The following is an 18980-nucleotide window of genomic DNA, read 5'->3' on the forward strand; positions in this document are numbered from 1 at the left end:
AGACAGACAGAGAGAGAGACAGACAGAGAGAGAGACAGACAGAGAGAGAGACAGACAGAGAGAGAGACAGACAGAGAGAGAGACAGACAGAGAGAGAGACAGACAGAGAGAGAGACAGACAGAGAGAGAGACAGACAGAGAGAGAGACAGACAGAGAGAGAGACAGACAGAGAGAGAGACAGACAGAGAGAGAGACAGACAGAGAGAGAGACAGACAGAGAGAGAGACAGACAGAGAGAGAGACAGACAGAGAGAGAGACAGACAGAGAGAGAGACAGACAGAGAGAGAGACAGACAGAGAGAGAGACAGACAGAGAGAGAGACAGACAGAGAGAGAGACAGACAGAGAGAGAGACAGACAGAGAGAGAGACAGACAGAGAGAGAGACAGACAGAGAGAGAGACAGACAGAGAGAGAGACAGACAGAGAGAGAGACAGACAGAGAGAGAGACAGACAGAGAGAGAGACAGACAGAGAGAGAGACAGACAGAGAGAGAGACAGACAGAGAGAGAGACAGACAGAGAGAGAGACAGACAGAGAGAGAGACAGACAGAGAGAGAGACAGACAGAGAGAGAGACAGACAGAGAGAGAGACAGACAGAGAGAGAGACAGACAGAGAGAGAGAGAGACAGAGACAGACACACACCCCACCTGTCCAGGGGCAGTAGATTATGCCCCAAACCCCTCGATGACCTTTCAGTCCCTTGGTATGCAGTATAAGATCAGCTCCCCTCCCCCAGGTGCTGATCTGGGTCAGTGAGCAGAATCGCAGAAGTGAGCTGCCTTCATTACGTAGTGTTGTTTGGTATGCGAGACTCCTGTGCAGGACGCTTGTATTTGTTTACACAGCAGGAGGCTAGGCACAGTTTTCCACTGTGCAGAGGAGATTAAAAAACACACACAAACAGCAGACCACTGAGGCATGGAGCCAGAACCCTGAGAGAACACACGCAACCCTTTTGTTACGCATGACACAACTCTGGGAAAAATCCTTACAGTCAGCTCCGAGTTGGGGAGGGGGGAGTCGGGCTGGGGCAGGTTGACAACTCCTCTCCCCCCCCCACCCCCTCCACTGACACTGGAGTTGTCCCAGCCCCCTCTCTCTCTTCCAGCACATGCTGGCATCGTCGGCCAGGTCAGGGACAGAAGATATTCAGAGGCATGGAGAGAGACAGGTCTGCCAGCGAAGGCAGGAAATAAACAGTGCACTACAAAACCGAACTACAACTCATTCCTCAACCGGTGACCTTTATCCTTTTCATGAAAAGATGAACCTCACGATACGCCCCCTTCTTTTCGGTTTGACTGTAGAGTGGGGGATCACTCCGTGGAAGTCACTGCACCCAGAAACAGGCCATTTGGCCCACAATGCCGACGGGCAATCCGCCTCATCCTGGGGTACACCTCCCTTTCTCCCCTTCACCTGCTGCAGCGAGTTCCAAATGTCAGTGGCTCTGTCTGAGGGCCTCAGTCTCACAAATGGCTGTTTATTGCTTACAGGACGCTGGGCAAGGGTCTCGCTTCCCAGCCTTACCATTACACCCTCTCTCCCCCACCCCCGCATCCAGAAACGGGATCGCCGTCTCAGGACTTGGGGTAGGCCATTCAGGAGTGGGAAAGGAGGAGGAGAAACCTCTTGATTCACAGCGTGGTGAGCCGGCGGAATTGCCTGACATGGAAAACAGGGGAGGCCGAAACATTGCACGATTTTCAATACTGAGTGGGACACAGCGCTGAGGGTTAAAAGGGATGGAAGGACATTGAGGGGGAAGTGGGAATAGACGATCAGGGTAGATGATCACCACACTCACATCCAATGCTGGAATGGACCTCAAAAACATTCAGTCATACTCCCATTTCCTGTATTTAATAAGATCAGAAACCTCCAGCGGCTCACTTGATATGGGCTCATCCAAAAATTGTCATGGGCAGGAAAATCCAAAACTTGTTGCTCCAATGGCTGACTTTTGACTGCTCTCACAGCAATGGCAACCTTGTCCTGTCCTTTTCCAGGATTTTGACCTGGTGACACCGAAGGAACCTCGATCAAAGCCAGCTGTTGGGAGGGGACCTTGCGGGGGATAGTGTTTCTAGGTATCTGCTGCCCCTTGTCCTCCTCGATGGAAGTGGCCGTGGGGTTTGGAAGGTGCTGTCTGAGGAGCCTTGGGGAGTTGCTGCAGTGCGCCTTCTAAGTGGTACCCACTGCTGCTACTGAGTGTCGGGGGGTGGAGGGAGTGGATGTTTGTGGGTGTGGGGACAATCGAGCGGGGGCTGCTTTGACACTGGATGGTGTCAAAGTTTGAGTGTTGTTGGAGCTGCCCCCCCCCCATCCAGGACAAGTGGGGAGTATTCCCTCACACAGTCCTGACTTGGGCCTTGTCGATGGCGGGGGACAGGCTCTGGGGAGATCGAAGGCAGTGAGCACTGACTCAGGGTGTTGAAGCAGACATTTGAACATCGACCAGATCTGTTGGAAGGATGAGGCAAGTTGTTTCCAATTGAGGATGGTGAATATCTTGAAGGGGATGGGGTTCCCATGTATCTGCTGCCCTTGGCCTGCTTGACAGAGATTGTGGGTTCGGAAGATACTGAAGGAGCCTTGGGTGAGTTTCTGAGGTGGCACATACTGTGCGACCAAGAGTCGGTGGTGAATTTATTTCTCCCTTATGAGACTCAAAGTCAAGTTTTATGACGTTCCTATCAAGAGCCTTGGAATGTAACTTAACAAGGCACAAACTATTCTTTCTGTCGCTGGTTAGCGTGTTGACGTGACCTTGAGGCGTGGTGTACGGAGCACCGAAACCATGACTGCCTCAGACGTCAGGTCATCGCTCCTCAAGCACGTGGGAGACTCCAGCAGAAATCGAAACGCCTCAGTGAATAGTTCATTGCACTAGCCACAAAAGAAGCACTACGTCAGCTCAGGCCACAATGCTCGCTGTGATTTCATTACAAATTCCAGCGCTTGTTTGCCTTTCGGGGAGGTTCCGAGCAGCAAACACACATTTCTACCCGGCATGCTACACTCCCACAACAAAAACAAAGAGCCTGAACCCTTTCAGCTGGGATTGCAGGAGCTTTGTGCAACACACAGCTGATGAAACTGCCCAGGATGATCAGTACACACCCAACTGTTTCCCTTAGATGCTCTCAAGTCCCATCCACTTCAGGGGTTTGAGCCTGCTTCCTTCAGCCAGAAGTGTGGTGAAAATTCCTAGAAACACGGACAATGGATATTCACAGCTAGTTACCACGTCCTCTCCCTTACACCCACGAAAGTTGGGAGCGAGTTCTGTTGAGACGAAGATAGGAACTATAAGGGCAGGCCATTCGCACCTGCTCCACAATTCGATGGGATCGTGGCTCTTTCCTCAGCAGTTTTCCCTTGACGCCTTTAAAATTTAGAAAGAAACCAATCTTTGCCTTGTGCTTTCTGGGATGGAGCATGCCAAAGATTCCCCACCCTCAGTGAAGAAATTCCTCCTCATCGCAATCCGAAAGGGCCTTCCCATATTCTTGGACTGTAACCCTTGGCTCTGGATCCACCTTATTCAGTGTCCCATAGTTCTGATGCCTTTGACCAACTGCACAATCAAGGAGCCCGAGCTGAACTGCGGCCAATGGAAATCAGGAGATACTTTCTGCTGGTTGGAGTCAGACCAGGCACAAATGATGATCTGCAGGGAGGTCAGCCATCTCAGCTCCAGGACATCTCTGCAGGAGTTCCTCAAGACACTGTCGTCAAGCCCAAACATCTCCAGCCACTTCAGAGACTCTCCCTCCATCACGAGGTCAGACTTCCACCGATGATTGCACACAGTTCAGCACCATCTTGTAAGGCATGGGCACACCAACCCCTCCACGTTACCCTCAACGTCCTGACTTGGAAATACACTGGCCGTTCCTTCAGTGTCGCTGGGCCAAACTCCTGGGACACCCACCCTGACTGCACTGTGTGGGGGTCCCGACACCACATGGACTGCAGCGGTTCCAGAAAGTGGCTCACCCCCCACCTTCTCGATTATGTGGTGGCAGAGGGAGACGAAAGAGAGAGACGGGGGAAGATGAGCCACACAGTCACATGACACCTGATTGAGCAAAAACACAGCTGGCTCAGGAGGCTCCCAATTTAACTGGAACATCAAAGTTTAATTTCATGTCACAGCAAATACACTTGCACAGCATGAAATGCTCCAAAAATCTTCAGGGAGTGCATCTCCTACCCCAGTCATTTGGGTGTGTCTCTTGTGTAACTGGCTTGAGCAAAGATTCCCCGTTTCATCAACAATGCAATGTATATAGGTCAAACACAGTGTTGCAGCCCTTCTGCGAGACAAGAGACCAGAACTGACCAAAGCATCCCTAAAAATAACCAGCAGGCAAACGCACACGCAATTTGCTGCAACTTCCTGCGTTCAGTAAACTTTTACTATTTCTGAGGCAGCACTGGTGACCAGAAAGGGGCTTTTTCAGAGATGGAACTGAAGTGCTCCAAAGCTCAACGATCAGGTCAAAGAGATTAATTACGTCCATTTCAAGTAGCTGAAAGTTGCTCACGGCTGGCAGATTTCTTTTTCTTGAGAGATACGTAAAACTGATCAGATTGCACCATACAGTTGGGTTTTTGTCCAGACAAGATCCAGTTGGTTCACCACGTTGAAACAAGGATCTGAGAAACATCTAACTGAACTTGTAAGCATTAAGACCCATGCTCTGCACGGGATATCTGACAAACCCCCAAGTAGCTCCATGTGCGTTGACTCACTATATGTCAATTCAGAACTTGTTTCGCTTGAGCTGACAGTTCGCCAAAGATCCTCAGACTGCACCTCACAAACCCCACAACCTCTTCCATCTGGAAGGGCAAGGGGCAGCAGATACATGGGAACACCAACCTCGGAGCCATTCACCATCCCGACTCAGAAATGTATCGGCCGTTCCTTTAGTGTCGCTGGGTCAGGATCCGGGAACTCCCTCCCTTACAGCTCTGTCTGGAGTTCCCGACACCACACGGGACTGCAGCGGTTCAAAGGAGGCAGCTCACACCCACCTTCTCAAGGGAGAAACAGGGCAATAAATCCTGGGCCCGGTCAATGATGCCCACATTTCATGAACAAGCAGAAAAAAAAAAAGAGAATCCTACATGGAGCATACAGAGTGGGCACATGACTAACATCATACCTTCTATCTCAAAAATGAGGCGTGGTCCAGCTGGAGGATGGAATAATTCATACTTCAGGCAACTAAGGTGGCAAACGTTAGAGAATCTTGCTCCCATGGAGAGTCCACAAGCAAATTCAAACATAGTCGTGACTTCCTATCCACTTAAAAATCGGAACACAGCAAGCAGGAGCAGGAGACCATTAAACCCCTCAAACCTGCGCCAGCATTCAACTGGAACAATTGGGGCTGATGTTAACTCTCGATCTTCTTCCACACTTCCCCATATCACAGAGTCACGTTGCATGGAAACAGACCCTTCGGCCCAAACCCCGTTCCCTAGGCTGAACGAGTCTCATTTGCCAGCATTTGACCCCGTATCTCTGAACCGTTCCTATCCACGGACCTGCCCAAACAGCTTTTTAAAAAAAGTTCTAACGCTACCCGCCACTTCCTCTGGTGGCTCATTCCATACATGCACGACCCTCCACGTGAAAAGGTTCCATTGATATCTTTAATATCTGGAAATCTCCATCTTGAACACACTCCATTACTGAGCCTCCAAAATAAGACTGCCCAGAATCCGAGTGAACAAATTCCTCCTCATATCGTGACTGACACCTCAACCTGAGGCCGCGTCCCGTTGCGGGGGGAGGGGGGGTATCTACCTCACCGAAACACCGAGAAGTCCACCTGCTTCAGGAGGATCACTTCGAGTCATAGAGATGAACAGCACGGAAACAGACCCTTCGGTCCAACCTGTCCATGCAGACCCAGATATCCCAACCCAATCTAGTCCCACCTGCCAGCACCCGGCCCATATCCCTCCAAACCCTTCCTATTCATGTACCCATCCAAATGCCTCTTAAATGTTGCAATTCTACCAGCCTCCACCACTTCCTCTGGCAGCTCATTCCATACACGTACCATCCTGTGTGTCAAAAAGTTGCCCCTTAGGTCTCTTTTATATCTTTCCCCTCTCACCCTAAACCTATGCTCCTCTAGTTCTGGACTCCCAGACCCCAGGGAAAAGACTTTGCCTATTTACCCGACCCATGCCCCTCATAATTTCTCTCACTCTTCTCAATGCTGGAGAACACCAGTCCCATTTCCACCCGCTTGCCCACCTGCCACCCCAACCAAATCTCTCAAACGCAGCTAGATATGCATTCTGCCCATCTGTGCCCCTCCCTGATATATTTTCGAACTGAACGCTGGCAGAGTTTCAGCACCCATGCCACCATTGCGAAAACCAGAGCTGGGTTAGACTACTTGCACCCAAAACAGGGTTAGCGCGGGTCTCCCAATCTTGGCACAGCCTGGCACAGCATTCACGTCTGGGGCCCAGGGTAAGGTCGGAGAGACGTTCAGCCACTCACCCGACTTTGCTCCGGGTCTTGTTGCCGTACAGCTCGCTCAGACTGATGGCCGCCTGGCCCAGGAACTTGTCCAGCCCCACCAGCGCCCGGTGCATGACGGTGAGGCGCAGGGTGCTCTTCTCGCCCCGGCCCGACTGCAGCGGGGGCAACTCAAACTCCGCCTCCTCCCGCCACTGGGGGGCGGCGGTCTTCTCCGCCACCGAGCTGGAGTACTGCTCCTTGCCCAGTTGCATGATGGCGTAGGCGTCATTGGTGCCATCCTTGCCTTTGCTCCGCAGGCCCCGAGACCGGATCACCACCACCTTGACGTGCGTCGGGTACCACTGCTGGCTCTGCGCCAACAAAGACATGCTGGCACTGCCCTGAGCAACGAACCCTGCCAAACCCAGAGAAAATGAAATGTCAGAATCACAATTAAAAAAAAAAACTCTCTTTCGAACATGACCTCAGGGAGGTTTATAAAATCGTGGGGGGGCATAGATAAGGTAAACAGCAAGTCTCTTTTCCCTAGGGTGGTGGAGTTCAGAACTAACAGGCGTATTTCATTACAGGAACTGCTGGGAAAGACCAGCAGGTCTGGCATCATCCGCAAAAAGAGATCAGAGTTAACCTCTGAATGTTTTGAAGGCAAAGACTGATAGATGTTTGAACAGTTGATGAACTGAGGGTTGTGGTGAGCGGTCGGGTAAGTTGAGCCGAGTCCAGAAAACATCAACCACGATCATACTGAATGGCGGAGCAGGCTCAGTGGGCCAGATAGCTTACTCCTGCTCCTATTTGTTACAAAATGTTAACTCTTGATTTCTCTCCGCAGATGCTGCCAGGCCTCCTGAGCTTTTCCAGCAATTTCTGCTTCTGATCTCCAGCATCCGCAGTTCTTTCAGATTTCATTTGGCATACTTTTTAAGGTGAGGGGAGAACGTTTTACAAAGGGCACGAGGGGCAAGATTTTTTTAAAAAACACAGTGGTTCACGTATGGAATACAATGCTAGAGGAAGTGGCAGGTACAAGATTTAAAGGACATTTGGATAAGAATATGAACAGGAAAGGTTTGTAGGGATATGGGCCATATGCACGCAAGTGGAACTGGTTCAGTTTGGAAACATGGTCAACTTGGATTAGTTGGATCTAAGGGTCTGTTTCCATGTTCTATGACTCTATGACTAATTATCTGAGACCCCCTCCACCCCGAGACAATTCAGAACCATGAAACACACATTTTAGTATTTTATTTTCGGCACTCATAAGGGGGAAAAACAATGTGGCATTCAGGCCAAAACAAAAACAGTATTAAAGACAAAAGTTTAGACTTAGTTGATAAAAAAACAAATATTTTTTAAAAAAGGTAAAATAAGACACGGATGCTGGAAATCTGAAATACAAACAGAATGTGGAGGAACACAGCAGGGACAATTGCTGGGAAACACTATCAGAATACTGTAGTCAGGTGGCTGGTTTCAACTTGATGGGCTGAAAGGCCTTTTTCAATACTACAGGTCTCCACGTCTCTGGGGAAGCAGGAAACAGAGTTAATGTTTTGAGTCCACGTTCAAAGTGAACTAGACTCAAAATTCTAAGTGTCTCCCCTCCACAGTGCTGCCAGAAATTCTCCAACATTTTCCACTAAGATTAAAGATGATCAAAAAGAATAGACAAAAATAATAGAACTGAGCCAAAACAAATCAGATTTTATAAAGCTCAAAATTAATAATGAGTTCAGACAAAACCACAGGCTACGAAGTAGAGACAAAAAAAAATTGAATGTTTGAGACAAAAACACATATAAAATCCATAAAAATTTTGAAGACAAAATTGATTGGGGTGCCACAATTTTAAAAACTGAGGGTCATAATTAGGGTAAACAGGAATAAACTTTACCCAACAGTAGATACGGGTGACCAAGTTACTTAGAATGTAATTTTAAAAATTAATGATGGGCGTAGACAGGAATAACATTTCCCCTTGATGGAGGGATCAATGACCAGGGAAGGGAGTGGGGGAAACAGAATTAAGAGAAGGAGCAGTGGGTTTAGATGGGGATAAGAGGAAAATTGTTTCCTGCCAGAGGCCGGCGGTGAATCTGGAACTCGCTGCCAGCAAGGGTGGGAGAGGCTGGAGGAGGATTTAGATGGGCACTCGCCATGCCAAGGCTACGGAGCACGAGTGGCTGGCAAACGGGGATTGGAGTAGTTTAAATTTTGTTGAACAAAAGCCAAAGTAGTTCTCTGTTTTGAAACAGCTGCATGGGCTTTGCCCTATGTTCCAACCCAGGGGTTTTTCCCCAGTCCAGGGAGTGTCAGATTGGGGAAGGGAAAGAGAACAGTGTCAGGGATTGGGGTGGGGGAAGGTGGAGAAAAGGTTTTTATTCCATGTTTAAAACAGTGGAATAGTTCAGGCGCTTGGCTATCGACTAGCAGTGACTCGACGGGCCGAAGGGCCTTCATGTGCCCTGTCGAAACCCGAGATAAACAAGGTTCCGGGAGTCAAAACCCAAAATAAACCAGATGCGAAAGACGAATTGGTCGGAGCGCCGTGGGGTTTAAAATCAGATGTGTTTGCAAAAAAAAAAAATTGAGAGGATGGCGTGAGGGAATGTTTTTAAAATCCGATTTGAACTGGAGACTTTCCAAGTTGGGGCGCAAAACGCTCGACTTTCGGCCGATCGCTCGACGATGTTAGAAATTTAATTTCCATAAATAACTTTCTTTTTTTAAAAAAAAACCCCAAATTTGTGGTGCTTTTGTACACAGTGGGTGGGTGGGTGGGAGAGTTAAAGACTCACCTGAGCACCGCTCCTCCAGGTTGTTACTCTCCAGCTGCTTGGATACTTCTGGCCGGCACTCGCTACATTGAATCCACCTGACTTCACAAGGAGGTGGGGCAGCCCGCCCGGCCCCGCCCCCCCCCCCACCGCTCCCACTCCAGCCAATCACCAACCGGACCGCCGGGGAACGCCCGCCTTACCCCTCCGTCCTCATTGGTCCGCCTGTCTGCCACTCATCGCGCGGCGCCCCTTTCCTCCATCAATGGCTCTTCCGCCTGCCACTCAGCGCGCGGAGGGGGGGTGGGGGGGCGTTGCCCCGCCCTTTTCATTGGACCTGCTGCCTGCCACTCACAACCCCTCCCCCCCCACCCACCCACCACCACATCACGGCGGCGCCTGCCACCCGCCGCGTACGGTGTCCCTCCTTCCCTTCCTCACTGGTCTTTCCACCTGCCACTCACCGCGCGGTGTCTCGCCCTCCCGTCTCACGAAGCCCTTCTGCCTGCCACTCAGGTTGGGGGCCCGCCTTCCTGCCGCCTCACTGGCTGTTCCGCCTGCCACTCATCCCGCTTTCTCCGCCCACCTCCACAACCGTCGTCAACTGCCACTCACCCGCGCGCGGGCTCCCAGCCTCATTGGCTGGCCCGCCCCGCGGTAACCAATCACCGGAGGCTTTTCGCTCCACGCCCCTCCCAGCTCACCTGTTTTGTCAGGTGAAGGGGCGGGGATATCATCTCCATAGCAACCAGATTGAAGTCACTTGGGATGGGGGATGGGAGGTGAAGGTTTGGCTCCCGCAAGCGGGAATGGGCCATTCGGCCCGTCGAGTGCGTGTTCCAATGGCAATGAGTTCGATGGAAACGCTTTGAAGAAGGGTGAGGACTCTGAGTCTGTTCCCCACAAGAGTCTAGAAGTACGAGAGGGGTGGACCTGATTGAAACCTTGAGACTACCCAGGGGTCTGGATGAGGAGAAGATGGTAGGACTCGATGACCCTTTAGAACTGAGACCAGGAGGAATTTCTTCACCTGGGGGGTGGTGACCTTGTGAATCTTATTGGCACACGAGGCTAAGACAAGTATTTGAGACACAGGCGCACAGGATCAAGGATCACGGGGAGAAGGCAGAAGAATGAGGTTCCGAAACATACCAGCCATGATCGAATGGCAAGGCAGATTGTAGATTAAAATGGACTTTTCATAGATTCCCTACAATGTGGAAGCTGGCCATTTGGCCCATTGGCCCATCGACCTAGCCAGACCCCTTGAAACATTTCAAGAATGTAGCCCAAACCTTAACTTCGCTCATTGTTTTAAGCAAGTGTGTCACGTGGATAATCCTGGAGTGATGCAGCTGGCCCAACCACTTACGCAGAACTTATTTGCAAGATTACCGAATGAAACTCAAGCAAAAGGAACGCAATACAGAATAATTTAACCTATCGGAAAACCCAGCAGATTATCCCAATTTAATGATGCCGTTCCAAATACTTATAACAATCCCCATTAAACACCTCTTGGCAGAAAAAAAGGTAAAATCAAACACAGGGTCTTACAGGAGAGAAAAGATGGCAGGGAGATTCAGCATGGAACACCTTCTTCCATGCAGCTGTTCCTTTGACCAGCTGAAACTGACCAGCAGTGCTAAACAGCCAGACCGCTTGCTCAACCCAAACCAAACCAGAGATAACTGAGTAAGGAGAACTGGCCACCCCCCTTTCATTGTGCAAGTATATTTTTCTAAAACTTAAAAGCTCCTGTAAGTCGATCAACCCCACACATTTTGGAGCCTGTGTCTTTACGACCTCCTGAAACAAAACTAAGTACAACCTTACCTTGTTAAACAAGCAGGACTCACGCCAAACCTTTGAAGAGCACTCCACCAACCCCCCTCCACCCCCATGCATTTCCATGGCCAACCAACGCGTCCCTGGACACTACAGAACAATTTAGCATGGCCAACCTGCACCCGGAGGAAACCCACACAGACAAGGAGAATGTGCAAACTCCATACAGACAATTGCCCGAGGGTAGAATCGAACCCAGGTCCATGGTGCTGTTATGCAGCAGTGCTCGCCATTGAGCCACCATGCTGCCCTCTGACAGGCCAAATGGCCCAATTCTCCTCCTGTGGTCTTACGGAGATATAGGCTACATCAGTTGGATGTAATTTGAGTCTCCCATTCTGAATGAAGTATGACACCAATATTTATACTGGAAACAAAAAATACTGGAAATCACAGCAGATCAGGCAAGTAGAGAAAGCGCATGCTAACGTTCTGAGTCTCGATGGCTCTTTTCACCAGAGCAGTATTTCTAAATTGGCTGCTAACTTCCCTCTGTTACACCAATGGTCACCTTTCCAGACTGCTTGGTGGGCTTTGAAGTGGCTGTGGAAGGTGCTACATCATCGCAGAACCTCCTGACATGACATTTGTACCGTCCAGAACCCTCTGACCTAGCAATGATACTGGTGGCAACCACATTCAGCTGACTCTGAGAGCAACACTGTGAATGCGGGTGATTCATGCTGCAGAAGTAATGAGTTTGTTTTGTTACATAGAGATGCAAAAAGAACTGACACGCGTAAATACAGCACATGACTTCTGAATGATAAGCTACCACATAGATGGGGCAGTCCGAAAGTCGGCAATGAATTAGGCAATGATGTTGTTTGAAAACAAAAAAAAAACTTTCGATCCACTTTTTCCCGGCTCTCAAATCAACAATTATTATCGAATGATCCAGTGCAATAATTAAGAACAACACAAGAAAACGATATAACTGCATGTTCAGGAAGGCATGTGCACCAGCCGCAGTTAGGGTCAGGACTTGGAATGTGCTTCAGCCTCGGGGAATGAATAAGTTAACAGGAAGGCTCCGATTAAGGAGTTTTGAAAGAAGGAACTGGCTTTTCAGAGATGGTGAGTGAGCTCCAGGAACTATTAAGTGTCTGATTGTGTTGATAGTTCCTCTAGATTTGTCCTGGTTTGTGTGGTCACATTTTGAAACCCTGCTGCCTTTTACGCATCATCAAGACTGCAGCAGTGGTGCAAACCAAACATTATTTCACCATCAGATTAATCACTCACGCCCTGGGTAAGAATGCACAGAGCAACTGCTAGCTGTCCAGCGGTCTCTGTGCCGCACCTATAATAATCTGACTGTGAACCCTCCACCTGGGCCTCAAACCTAAATCCCTCACATGCCTTTTTTCTGAGGGAGGACAATCAGGGCGGGCTGCCAATGTACTCGATGACGTTTTGCTGACTCACTTTGTCGGATTTTTGCCAAAGAACTCGGGCTGGTAGTTGCTAAATTCAGACCGGCGTCCTGAGTTACAGGATCTCTACAGTGTGGCAGCAGGCCATTCGGCCCATCAATCTGCACTGACCCTCCGAAGAACATCCCATCCAGCTCCACCCCCCCCACACCTCATCTCTGTAGCCCTGCATTTCCCACAGCTAAACCACCTAGCCTGCGCATCCCTGAACACTATGGGTAATTTAGCATGGCCAATCCACCCTAACCTGTGCATCCCTGAACACTATGGGTAATTTAGCACGGCCAATCCACCCTAACCTGCACATCCCTGAACACTATGGGTAATTTAGCATAGCCAATCTACCTTAACCTGCACATCCTTGAACACTATGGGACAATTTAGAACGGCCAATCCATCCTAACCTGCACATCTTTGGATTGTGGGAGGAAACCAGAGCACCCGGAGGAAATCTACAGGCAAAATGTGCAAACTCCACACAGACAGCCACCCGAACCCTGCAATTGAACCCTGACGCTGCGAGGCAGCAATGCTGACAACTGAGCCACCGTGCCGTTTCAGGTCTTTCACATTAAACCTCAGAGAGAAAGAGAGTGACCGATTCTGTATCCACGTCAGGTTCTCGGCACCTACATTCTCAGCGCCGGGGCCTGAGGTTTATGTTGCCAAGCCTGATGTCAATATAGAGAAGCTCAACATTTGTTTTTAGCACTTGTTCCAGAACCCACCGTGGCAGGTGTCATGTCACTGTGCAGGTTAATCCTGAGCCCCAGGCTAAGCACTGTGGGTGGAGTGTGGGCTCAAGCCTTCAGCACCGGCACTGGTGGAATTTAAGTCCAATGGGGTTTTGAGCCAGTCTTCTTGATGGTGTCCGTGTCAACAATCATTAGTCAGTCGCCCTCATGTCTTTTTAGGGAAGGCGGCATAGGTTTCAGGTGAGGTTTTGGGGGAAGCGGTGGTGGTGAAGTTTACAGGACTTGAAAGAGGAAAATCTTTTTTAAAACACTGAGGGTGTTAGGTGCCTGAAACGCACTGCCAGGGGATGTGATAGAGGCTGATACAAGAGGCATTAAAAGAGACTTATGAACCAGCAGGGAATAGAGGGATGCAGACCATGTACAGACGATAGGATTAGCATATTCTGGCATCAGACCTGGGGTTTATTCCTGTGCTGCATTGTTCAATACTTTATGCTAAGTCTGTCAACCTTATCTTGATCCAACCTATGTGACTCTAGACAGACAAACACAACACACACATACTTCTCCTCCAACGCAGTCTACAGGTCTACTATCGACTGTTCTCTGAATTGGCCTTTGTGAGCTCTTCAAGAGACAGAGGCTTGAACACAAGCACCAACAGGCTCAAGACCAGCTGCTACCCTGCTGCTATTAGACTGCTGCAAGGACCTCTCTAACTTCAGATAATGTTGATCTTAATTTGTGCACCTCCTGTGCGGCCGTAATCTTGCATTCCTCACTCTGTCTGAGCATCCTACCATCAGTATGTCCTTTTTCTCACTATGATCTGCCTGCATTGCTCGCAAAACAAAGCTTTTCACTGTACTTAAGTACATGTGACTGTAATAAATCAAATTAAGGAAGCAACTTAGAAGAGGAAAGTTTTTTTTAATACTGAGGGTGGTAGGTGCCGAGAGCGCACTGCCATTGGAATGTGATAGAAGCTGAAACTGGGGGGGGAGTGGGCAGTGAATGAAGACATCTGCAGCGGCTCAGCCAATTGGAAGCCAGGCTCAAAGTTGCAATTTGAGCCCAGAACGGGCAATTGGATCCTCATTTGGCTCTTGTTTAAAGGGCTTTTCCGATTGGCTCTTGTTTAAAGTGGGGGGGGGGGGGGGGGATTCCAATTCACCATTTGCTTTGGGCCGTGACGATGAGGTGGTGGATTTGCGTATTTGCTAGCACGTATCCGTCAGTGACGGGAGGGGAAGTTGCACTTCCTATAAGTGAGCCCCATTTGAGGAGGCGGTGAGGGCATAGGCAGTAAAACCTGTGCTATTATTGTCACAGCCTGACCTGGTATCACTTCCTCCTTCAATCTCAATAGCAGCTGAGTCACTGTGCAGTGTCCAAAACCAGTTTCTCCAGAAACCCGAGTTTCACAAAGCCAGCGGGAGATTGATAGCACCCTTTGAATGCTGGATAGCAAGAGGCTGCCCCATTCATAGAATCCCTCCAGCGTGGAAAGATGCCAATCAGCCCATTGAATCCACACTGACCCTCTGAAGAGCATCCCAATTCAACCCACCTCCCCTTCCTATCCCCGTAACCCTGCATTTCCCATGGCTAATCCACATGAGCTGAACATTATGGGCAATTTAGCACGGTCAATCCACCCAACCTGCACATTGGGTGCAACCCAGAGAATCAGAAGGAAACCTGCATAGACATGGGGACCCCATACCCAGCCCAAGGCACCTCGCGAGTGTGTTGGCAATCACAGTTAGCCAACAAGCTGAAGGCAACAGGAAAATCAAAGGATCTGCTTTTGTATGGCGTCTCTCGCAACCTCGAGGTGACCGAAGGCCAGTTAAATACTTGTGTGTAATGTGGTAGCACAGAACATGCAGCGCCTAATCTGCCCACAGCAGTACGATAATAGCAGAGCATCTACTTGTGACAGAGTCATTTGAGGATAAATATTAGTCAGGTCACCCTGCTCTTCTTAGAATTGACGTCATGGGATCTTCGACACTGGTAGAGAGCACAGTTGCAGTCTTGGTGTGATGTCTCCTCTCGAAGGTACTGCCTAAATCTAACCCGCTCCCATCGCTCCCAAACTAGGCTGAGTGTTATCCTTGACAGAGCAGACTCTTTCAGTGAGTGGTTTGGCGTCAGTGACATGGCTGAAGGCCCTGCAGTTGGCTGCAGGATCAGAGTAGCAAGGTGACAAATCATCGCACACCCTGGAGACGAAGCAGCTAGGGGGAAGGAAGGCTGGTGGCTGGGGAAAGTCCCAGGAGAAATCTGATTACAAAGCCAACAACGTTTAGTCTCATTTCACTGTTGAAAGATTGATAGAGGAAGGATTCACTGCAAACGTTCCGAATATTGTATACCCACTCATTTGGAATCGGATCGGGATGTGCCCAATAAAACTTACAAGTTGAAACTAACATGATACAGCAAAGGAAGATGAGAGTGATTGTGGGGTTGACAGTGACACTGATGGTGACAGTGACTCTGGGAATGACAGTGATCCTGGGAGTGACAGTGACCCTGGCATTGACAGTGACTCTGGGGGTGACAATGACCTTGGGACTGATGGTGACCCTTTGGGGGTGACAGGTACTCTGAGAATGAAAGTGACTGAAGGGTGACAGTGACACTGTGGGGGTGACCGTGACAGTGAGAGTCACTGTGACTCTGGGGGTAACTGTGACTCTGATGGTGACAGTGACTGTGTGGGAGTGACAGTGACCCTGGGAGTTACAGTGATCTTCGGGGGTGACAGTGACTCTTGTGGGAGTGACAGTAACTCTGAGAGTGACAGTTACCCTAGGGTGATAGTGACCCTGGAGTGACAGTGACGCTGGGAGTGACAGTAACTCTGAGAGTGACAGTGACCCTGGGAGTGATGGTGGTCCTCAGGAATGACAGTGACTCTTGGGGGTGACAGTGACTCTGGGAGTGGCAGTGACTCTGGGGGTGACAGTGGCCCTGGGAGTGATAGTGATCCTCAGAAATGACAGTGACTCTGGGAGGTGACAGTGACCCTGGGGGTGACAGTGACTCTGGGAGTGACAGTGACTCTGGGGGTGACAGTGGCCCTGGGAGTGATGGTGGTCTTCAGGAATGACAGTGACTCTGGGGGGTGACAGTGACCCTGGGGGTGACAGTGACTCTGGGAGTGACGGTGACTCTGGGGGTGACAGTGACACTGGGAGTGACGGTGACTCTGGGGGTGACAGTGACTCTGGGAGTGATGGTGACTCTGGGGGTGACAGTGACTATGAGAGTGGACAGTGACTCTGGGGGTGATAGTGACTCTGGGAGTGATGGTGATCCTCAGGAATGACAGTGACCCTGGGGGTGACAGTGACCCTGGGGGTGACAGTGACTCTGGGGGTGACAGTGTCCCTGGGAGTGATGGTGGTCCTCAGGAATGACAGTGACTCTGGGGGGTGACAGTGACTCTGGGGGTGACAGTGACTCTGGGAGTGATGGTGACTCTGGGGGTGACAGTGACTCTGGGAGTGATGGTGACTCTGGGGGTGACAGTGACTATGAGAGTGAAGGTCATCCTCGGGGGTGATAGTGACTCTGGGAGTGATGGTGATCCTCGAGGTGATAGTGACTCTGGGGTGACAGTGACCCTGGGAGTGACAGTGACTCTGGGGGTGATAGTGACTCTGGGAGTGATGGTGATCCTTGAGGTGATAGTGACTCTGGGGTGACAGTGACCCTGGGAGTGACGGTGACTCTGGGGGTGACAATGACTCTGGGAGTGACTGTGATCCTCGGAGTGATATTGACTCTGCGGTGACAGTGACTCTGGGGTGACAGTGATCCTCGGGGTGATATTGACTCTGGGGTGGGAGCGACAGTGATCCTCGAGGTGATAGTGACTCTGCGGTGACAGTGACTCTGGGAGTGACGGTGATCCTCGGGGTGATATTGACTCTGGGGTGACAGTGACTCTGGGAGTGACAGTGATCTTCAGGGTGACAGTGACTCTGGGAGTGACAGCGATCCTCGGGGTGATAGTGACTCTGGGGTCACAGTGATTCTCAGGGTGACAGTGAATCTTGTGGGGGGGGGTGACAGTGACTCTGGGAGTGACGGTGATCCTCGGGGTGATAGTGATCCTTGGGTGATGGTGAACCTCGGGGGTAACAGTGACTCCTGGGGGTGACAGTGACTCTGGGAGTTACGGTGATCCTCAGGGCTGATAGTGTCTCTGGGAGTGACAATGACTCTGGGAGTGATAGTTACTCTGTGGGGTGGGGTGGAGCTGGTTGGTGATAGTGACCCTGGGGGTGACAGCGACTCTGGCAGGTGACAGTAACTCTGGGGTGATAGTGACCCTGGGAGTGATGGTGATCCCTGGGGGTGACAGTGTCTCTGGGAGTGACAGAGACTCTGTGGGGTGAGGGCGGGGGGCAGGTGACTGAACTTGGGAATGACAGTGTGCCCAAGTCTGGGATACCTGACTGTGATGAAAGCTTTTCCAAGCCTCTTCCTCCTTAAGCAGCTCCCTCTCTGACCGCTTTGTGTCTGTGCCTACACTGAATGGATTGCAAGTTATCATCAGCCTCACTTAGGGCAATTAGGAATGGGCTTACCTCCCTGTCCTGTGCTGTGACTGAATAGGATAGGGGCTCAGATGCATGTAAAATGTCTGGAACCATCCCTGGTTGATGAGGAACAGTGAAACATTTTCTGATCTTCCGGTGCTAGCAATCTGACGGGGGTTGGGGAGTTGACAGAGACAAGTTTTCTCCAGCCCGTCTCTTCACTACAAGGTGTTCAGCAGTTACCTTGGGCCTCCTGTTCCGGAGATGACTCTGATACTGAAGCTGGGGCTCATTCCCAACTTCAGGAAGGTTAGGACGGTTGGGTCATGAGTGAGTGGAGTGGGAAAGGGGCATGGGCAGAGTTAGAGAGAAAGAGCAACACCCCCCCCATCTCACCCCCCTCCCCCCGCCAAGAAGTAGGGGTTACATCCCAAGGAGGTGGAGAGAGCAGGACAGTAACCCTTCATGTTTCAGGAGTGAATGAGTTAATCCCTGTCACCTGCACCACTCACACAGAACTCTTAAAATGAGATATTGTGCCTGGCACTGTTTTATCTCACACGCAGGCTTTTACTCAGTGTACTCCGCTGGAATAACGCCACACTCAGATAAACACTTACAATTTGTGGAGTGGTCTGGGCAATTGTTGCATTATTAAAGGTTAGGGCTCGTCTTGAAGTCATAGCAATATGATCACTCAAATGTACAAGCCACCAGCAACCAAGACCTTTCTCTTCTTCTCAAAGCTGGAATGGAGCTGGAACTGTCTGACTGCATCTACAGGTTCTGTCTTACATACAGTACATCTGCACTCTGTCCGTCTGACTGACAGCATCTCATTCTCTGTCTGTTTCACTGACAGCACTTCGACACTGTATCTGTGATGAAAAGCTTATACCCAAAACATGGACTCTCCTGCTCCTCGGTTGCTGCCTGACCTGCTGTGCTTTTCCAGCATCCATGCCTTTCAACCCTCCAGCACCTGCAGTCCTCAGTTTCTTCATACTGTGTCTGTCTGTCAGCACTTCCACGCTGTCTGTCTGACTAACAGCATCTCCACACTGTGTCTGTCTGTCTGACTGATAGCACCTCAATACTGTGTCTGTCTGAGTGACTGACAGCCTCTCTGTACTGTG

General features: G+C 50.2%; 1 protein-coding gene across 1 annotated transcript in view; it reads right to left on the reverse strand.

Annotated features, from left to right (window-relative positions):
- The window catches only part of LOC122542982 (rab11 family-interacting protein 1-like), a 29619-nt gene extending 20190 nt beyond the window's left edge, over positions 1-9429 (reverse strand). The window contains exons 1-2 of the mRNA XM_043681127.1: positions 9325-9429; positions 6542-6917 (exon numbers count right to left, since the gene is read on the reverse strand). Coding sequence (XP_043537062.1) covers positions 6542-6891 — 350 coding nt within the window. The 5' untranslated portion in view covers positions 6892-6917; positions 9325-9429. The remainder of the gene's footprint in view (positions 1-6541; positions 6918-9324) is intronic.
- Between the last annotated feature and the right edge of the window lie 9551 nt (positions 9430-18980).

This window comes from Chiloscyllium plagiosum, chromosome 42 (genome assembly GCF_004010195.1).
Source record: "Chiloscyllium plagiosum isolate BGI_BamShark_2017 chromosome 42, ASM401019v2, whole genome shotgun sequence".
In the NCBI taxonomy this organism is placed as follows: Eukaryota; Metazoa; Chordata; class Chondrichthyes; order Orectolobiformes; family Hemiscylliidae; genus Chiloscyllium; species Chiloscyllium plagiosum.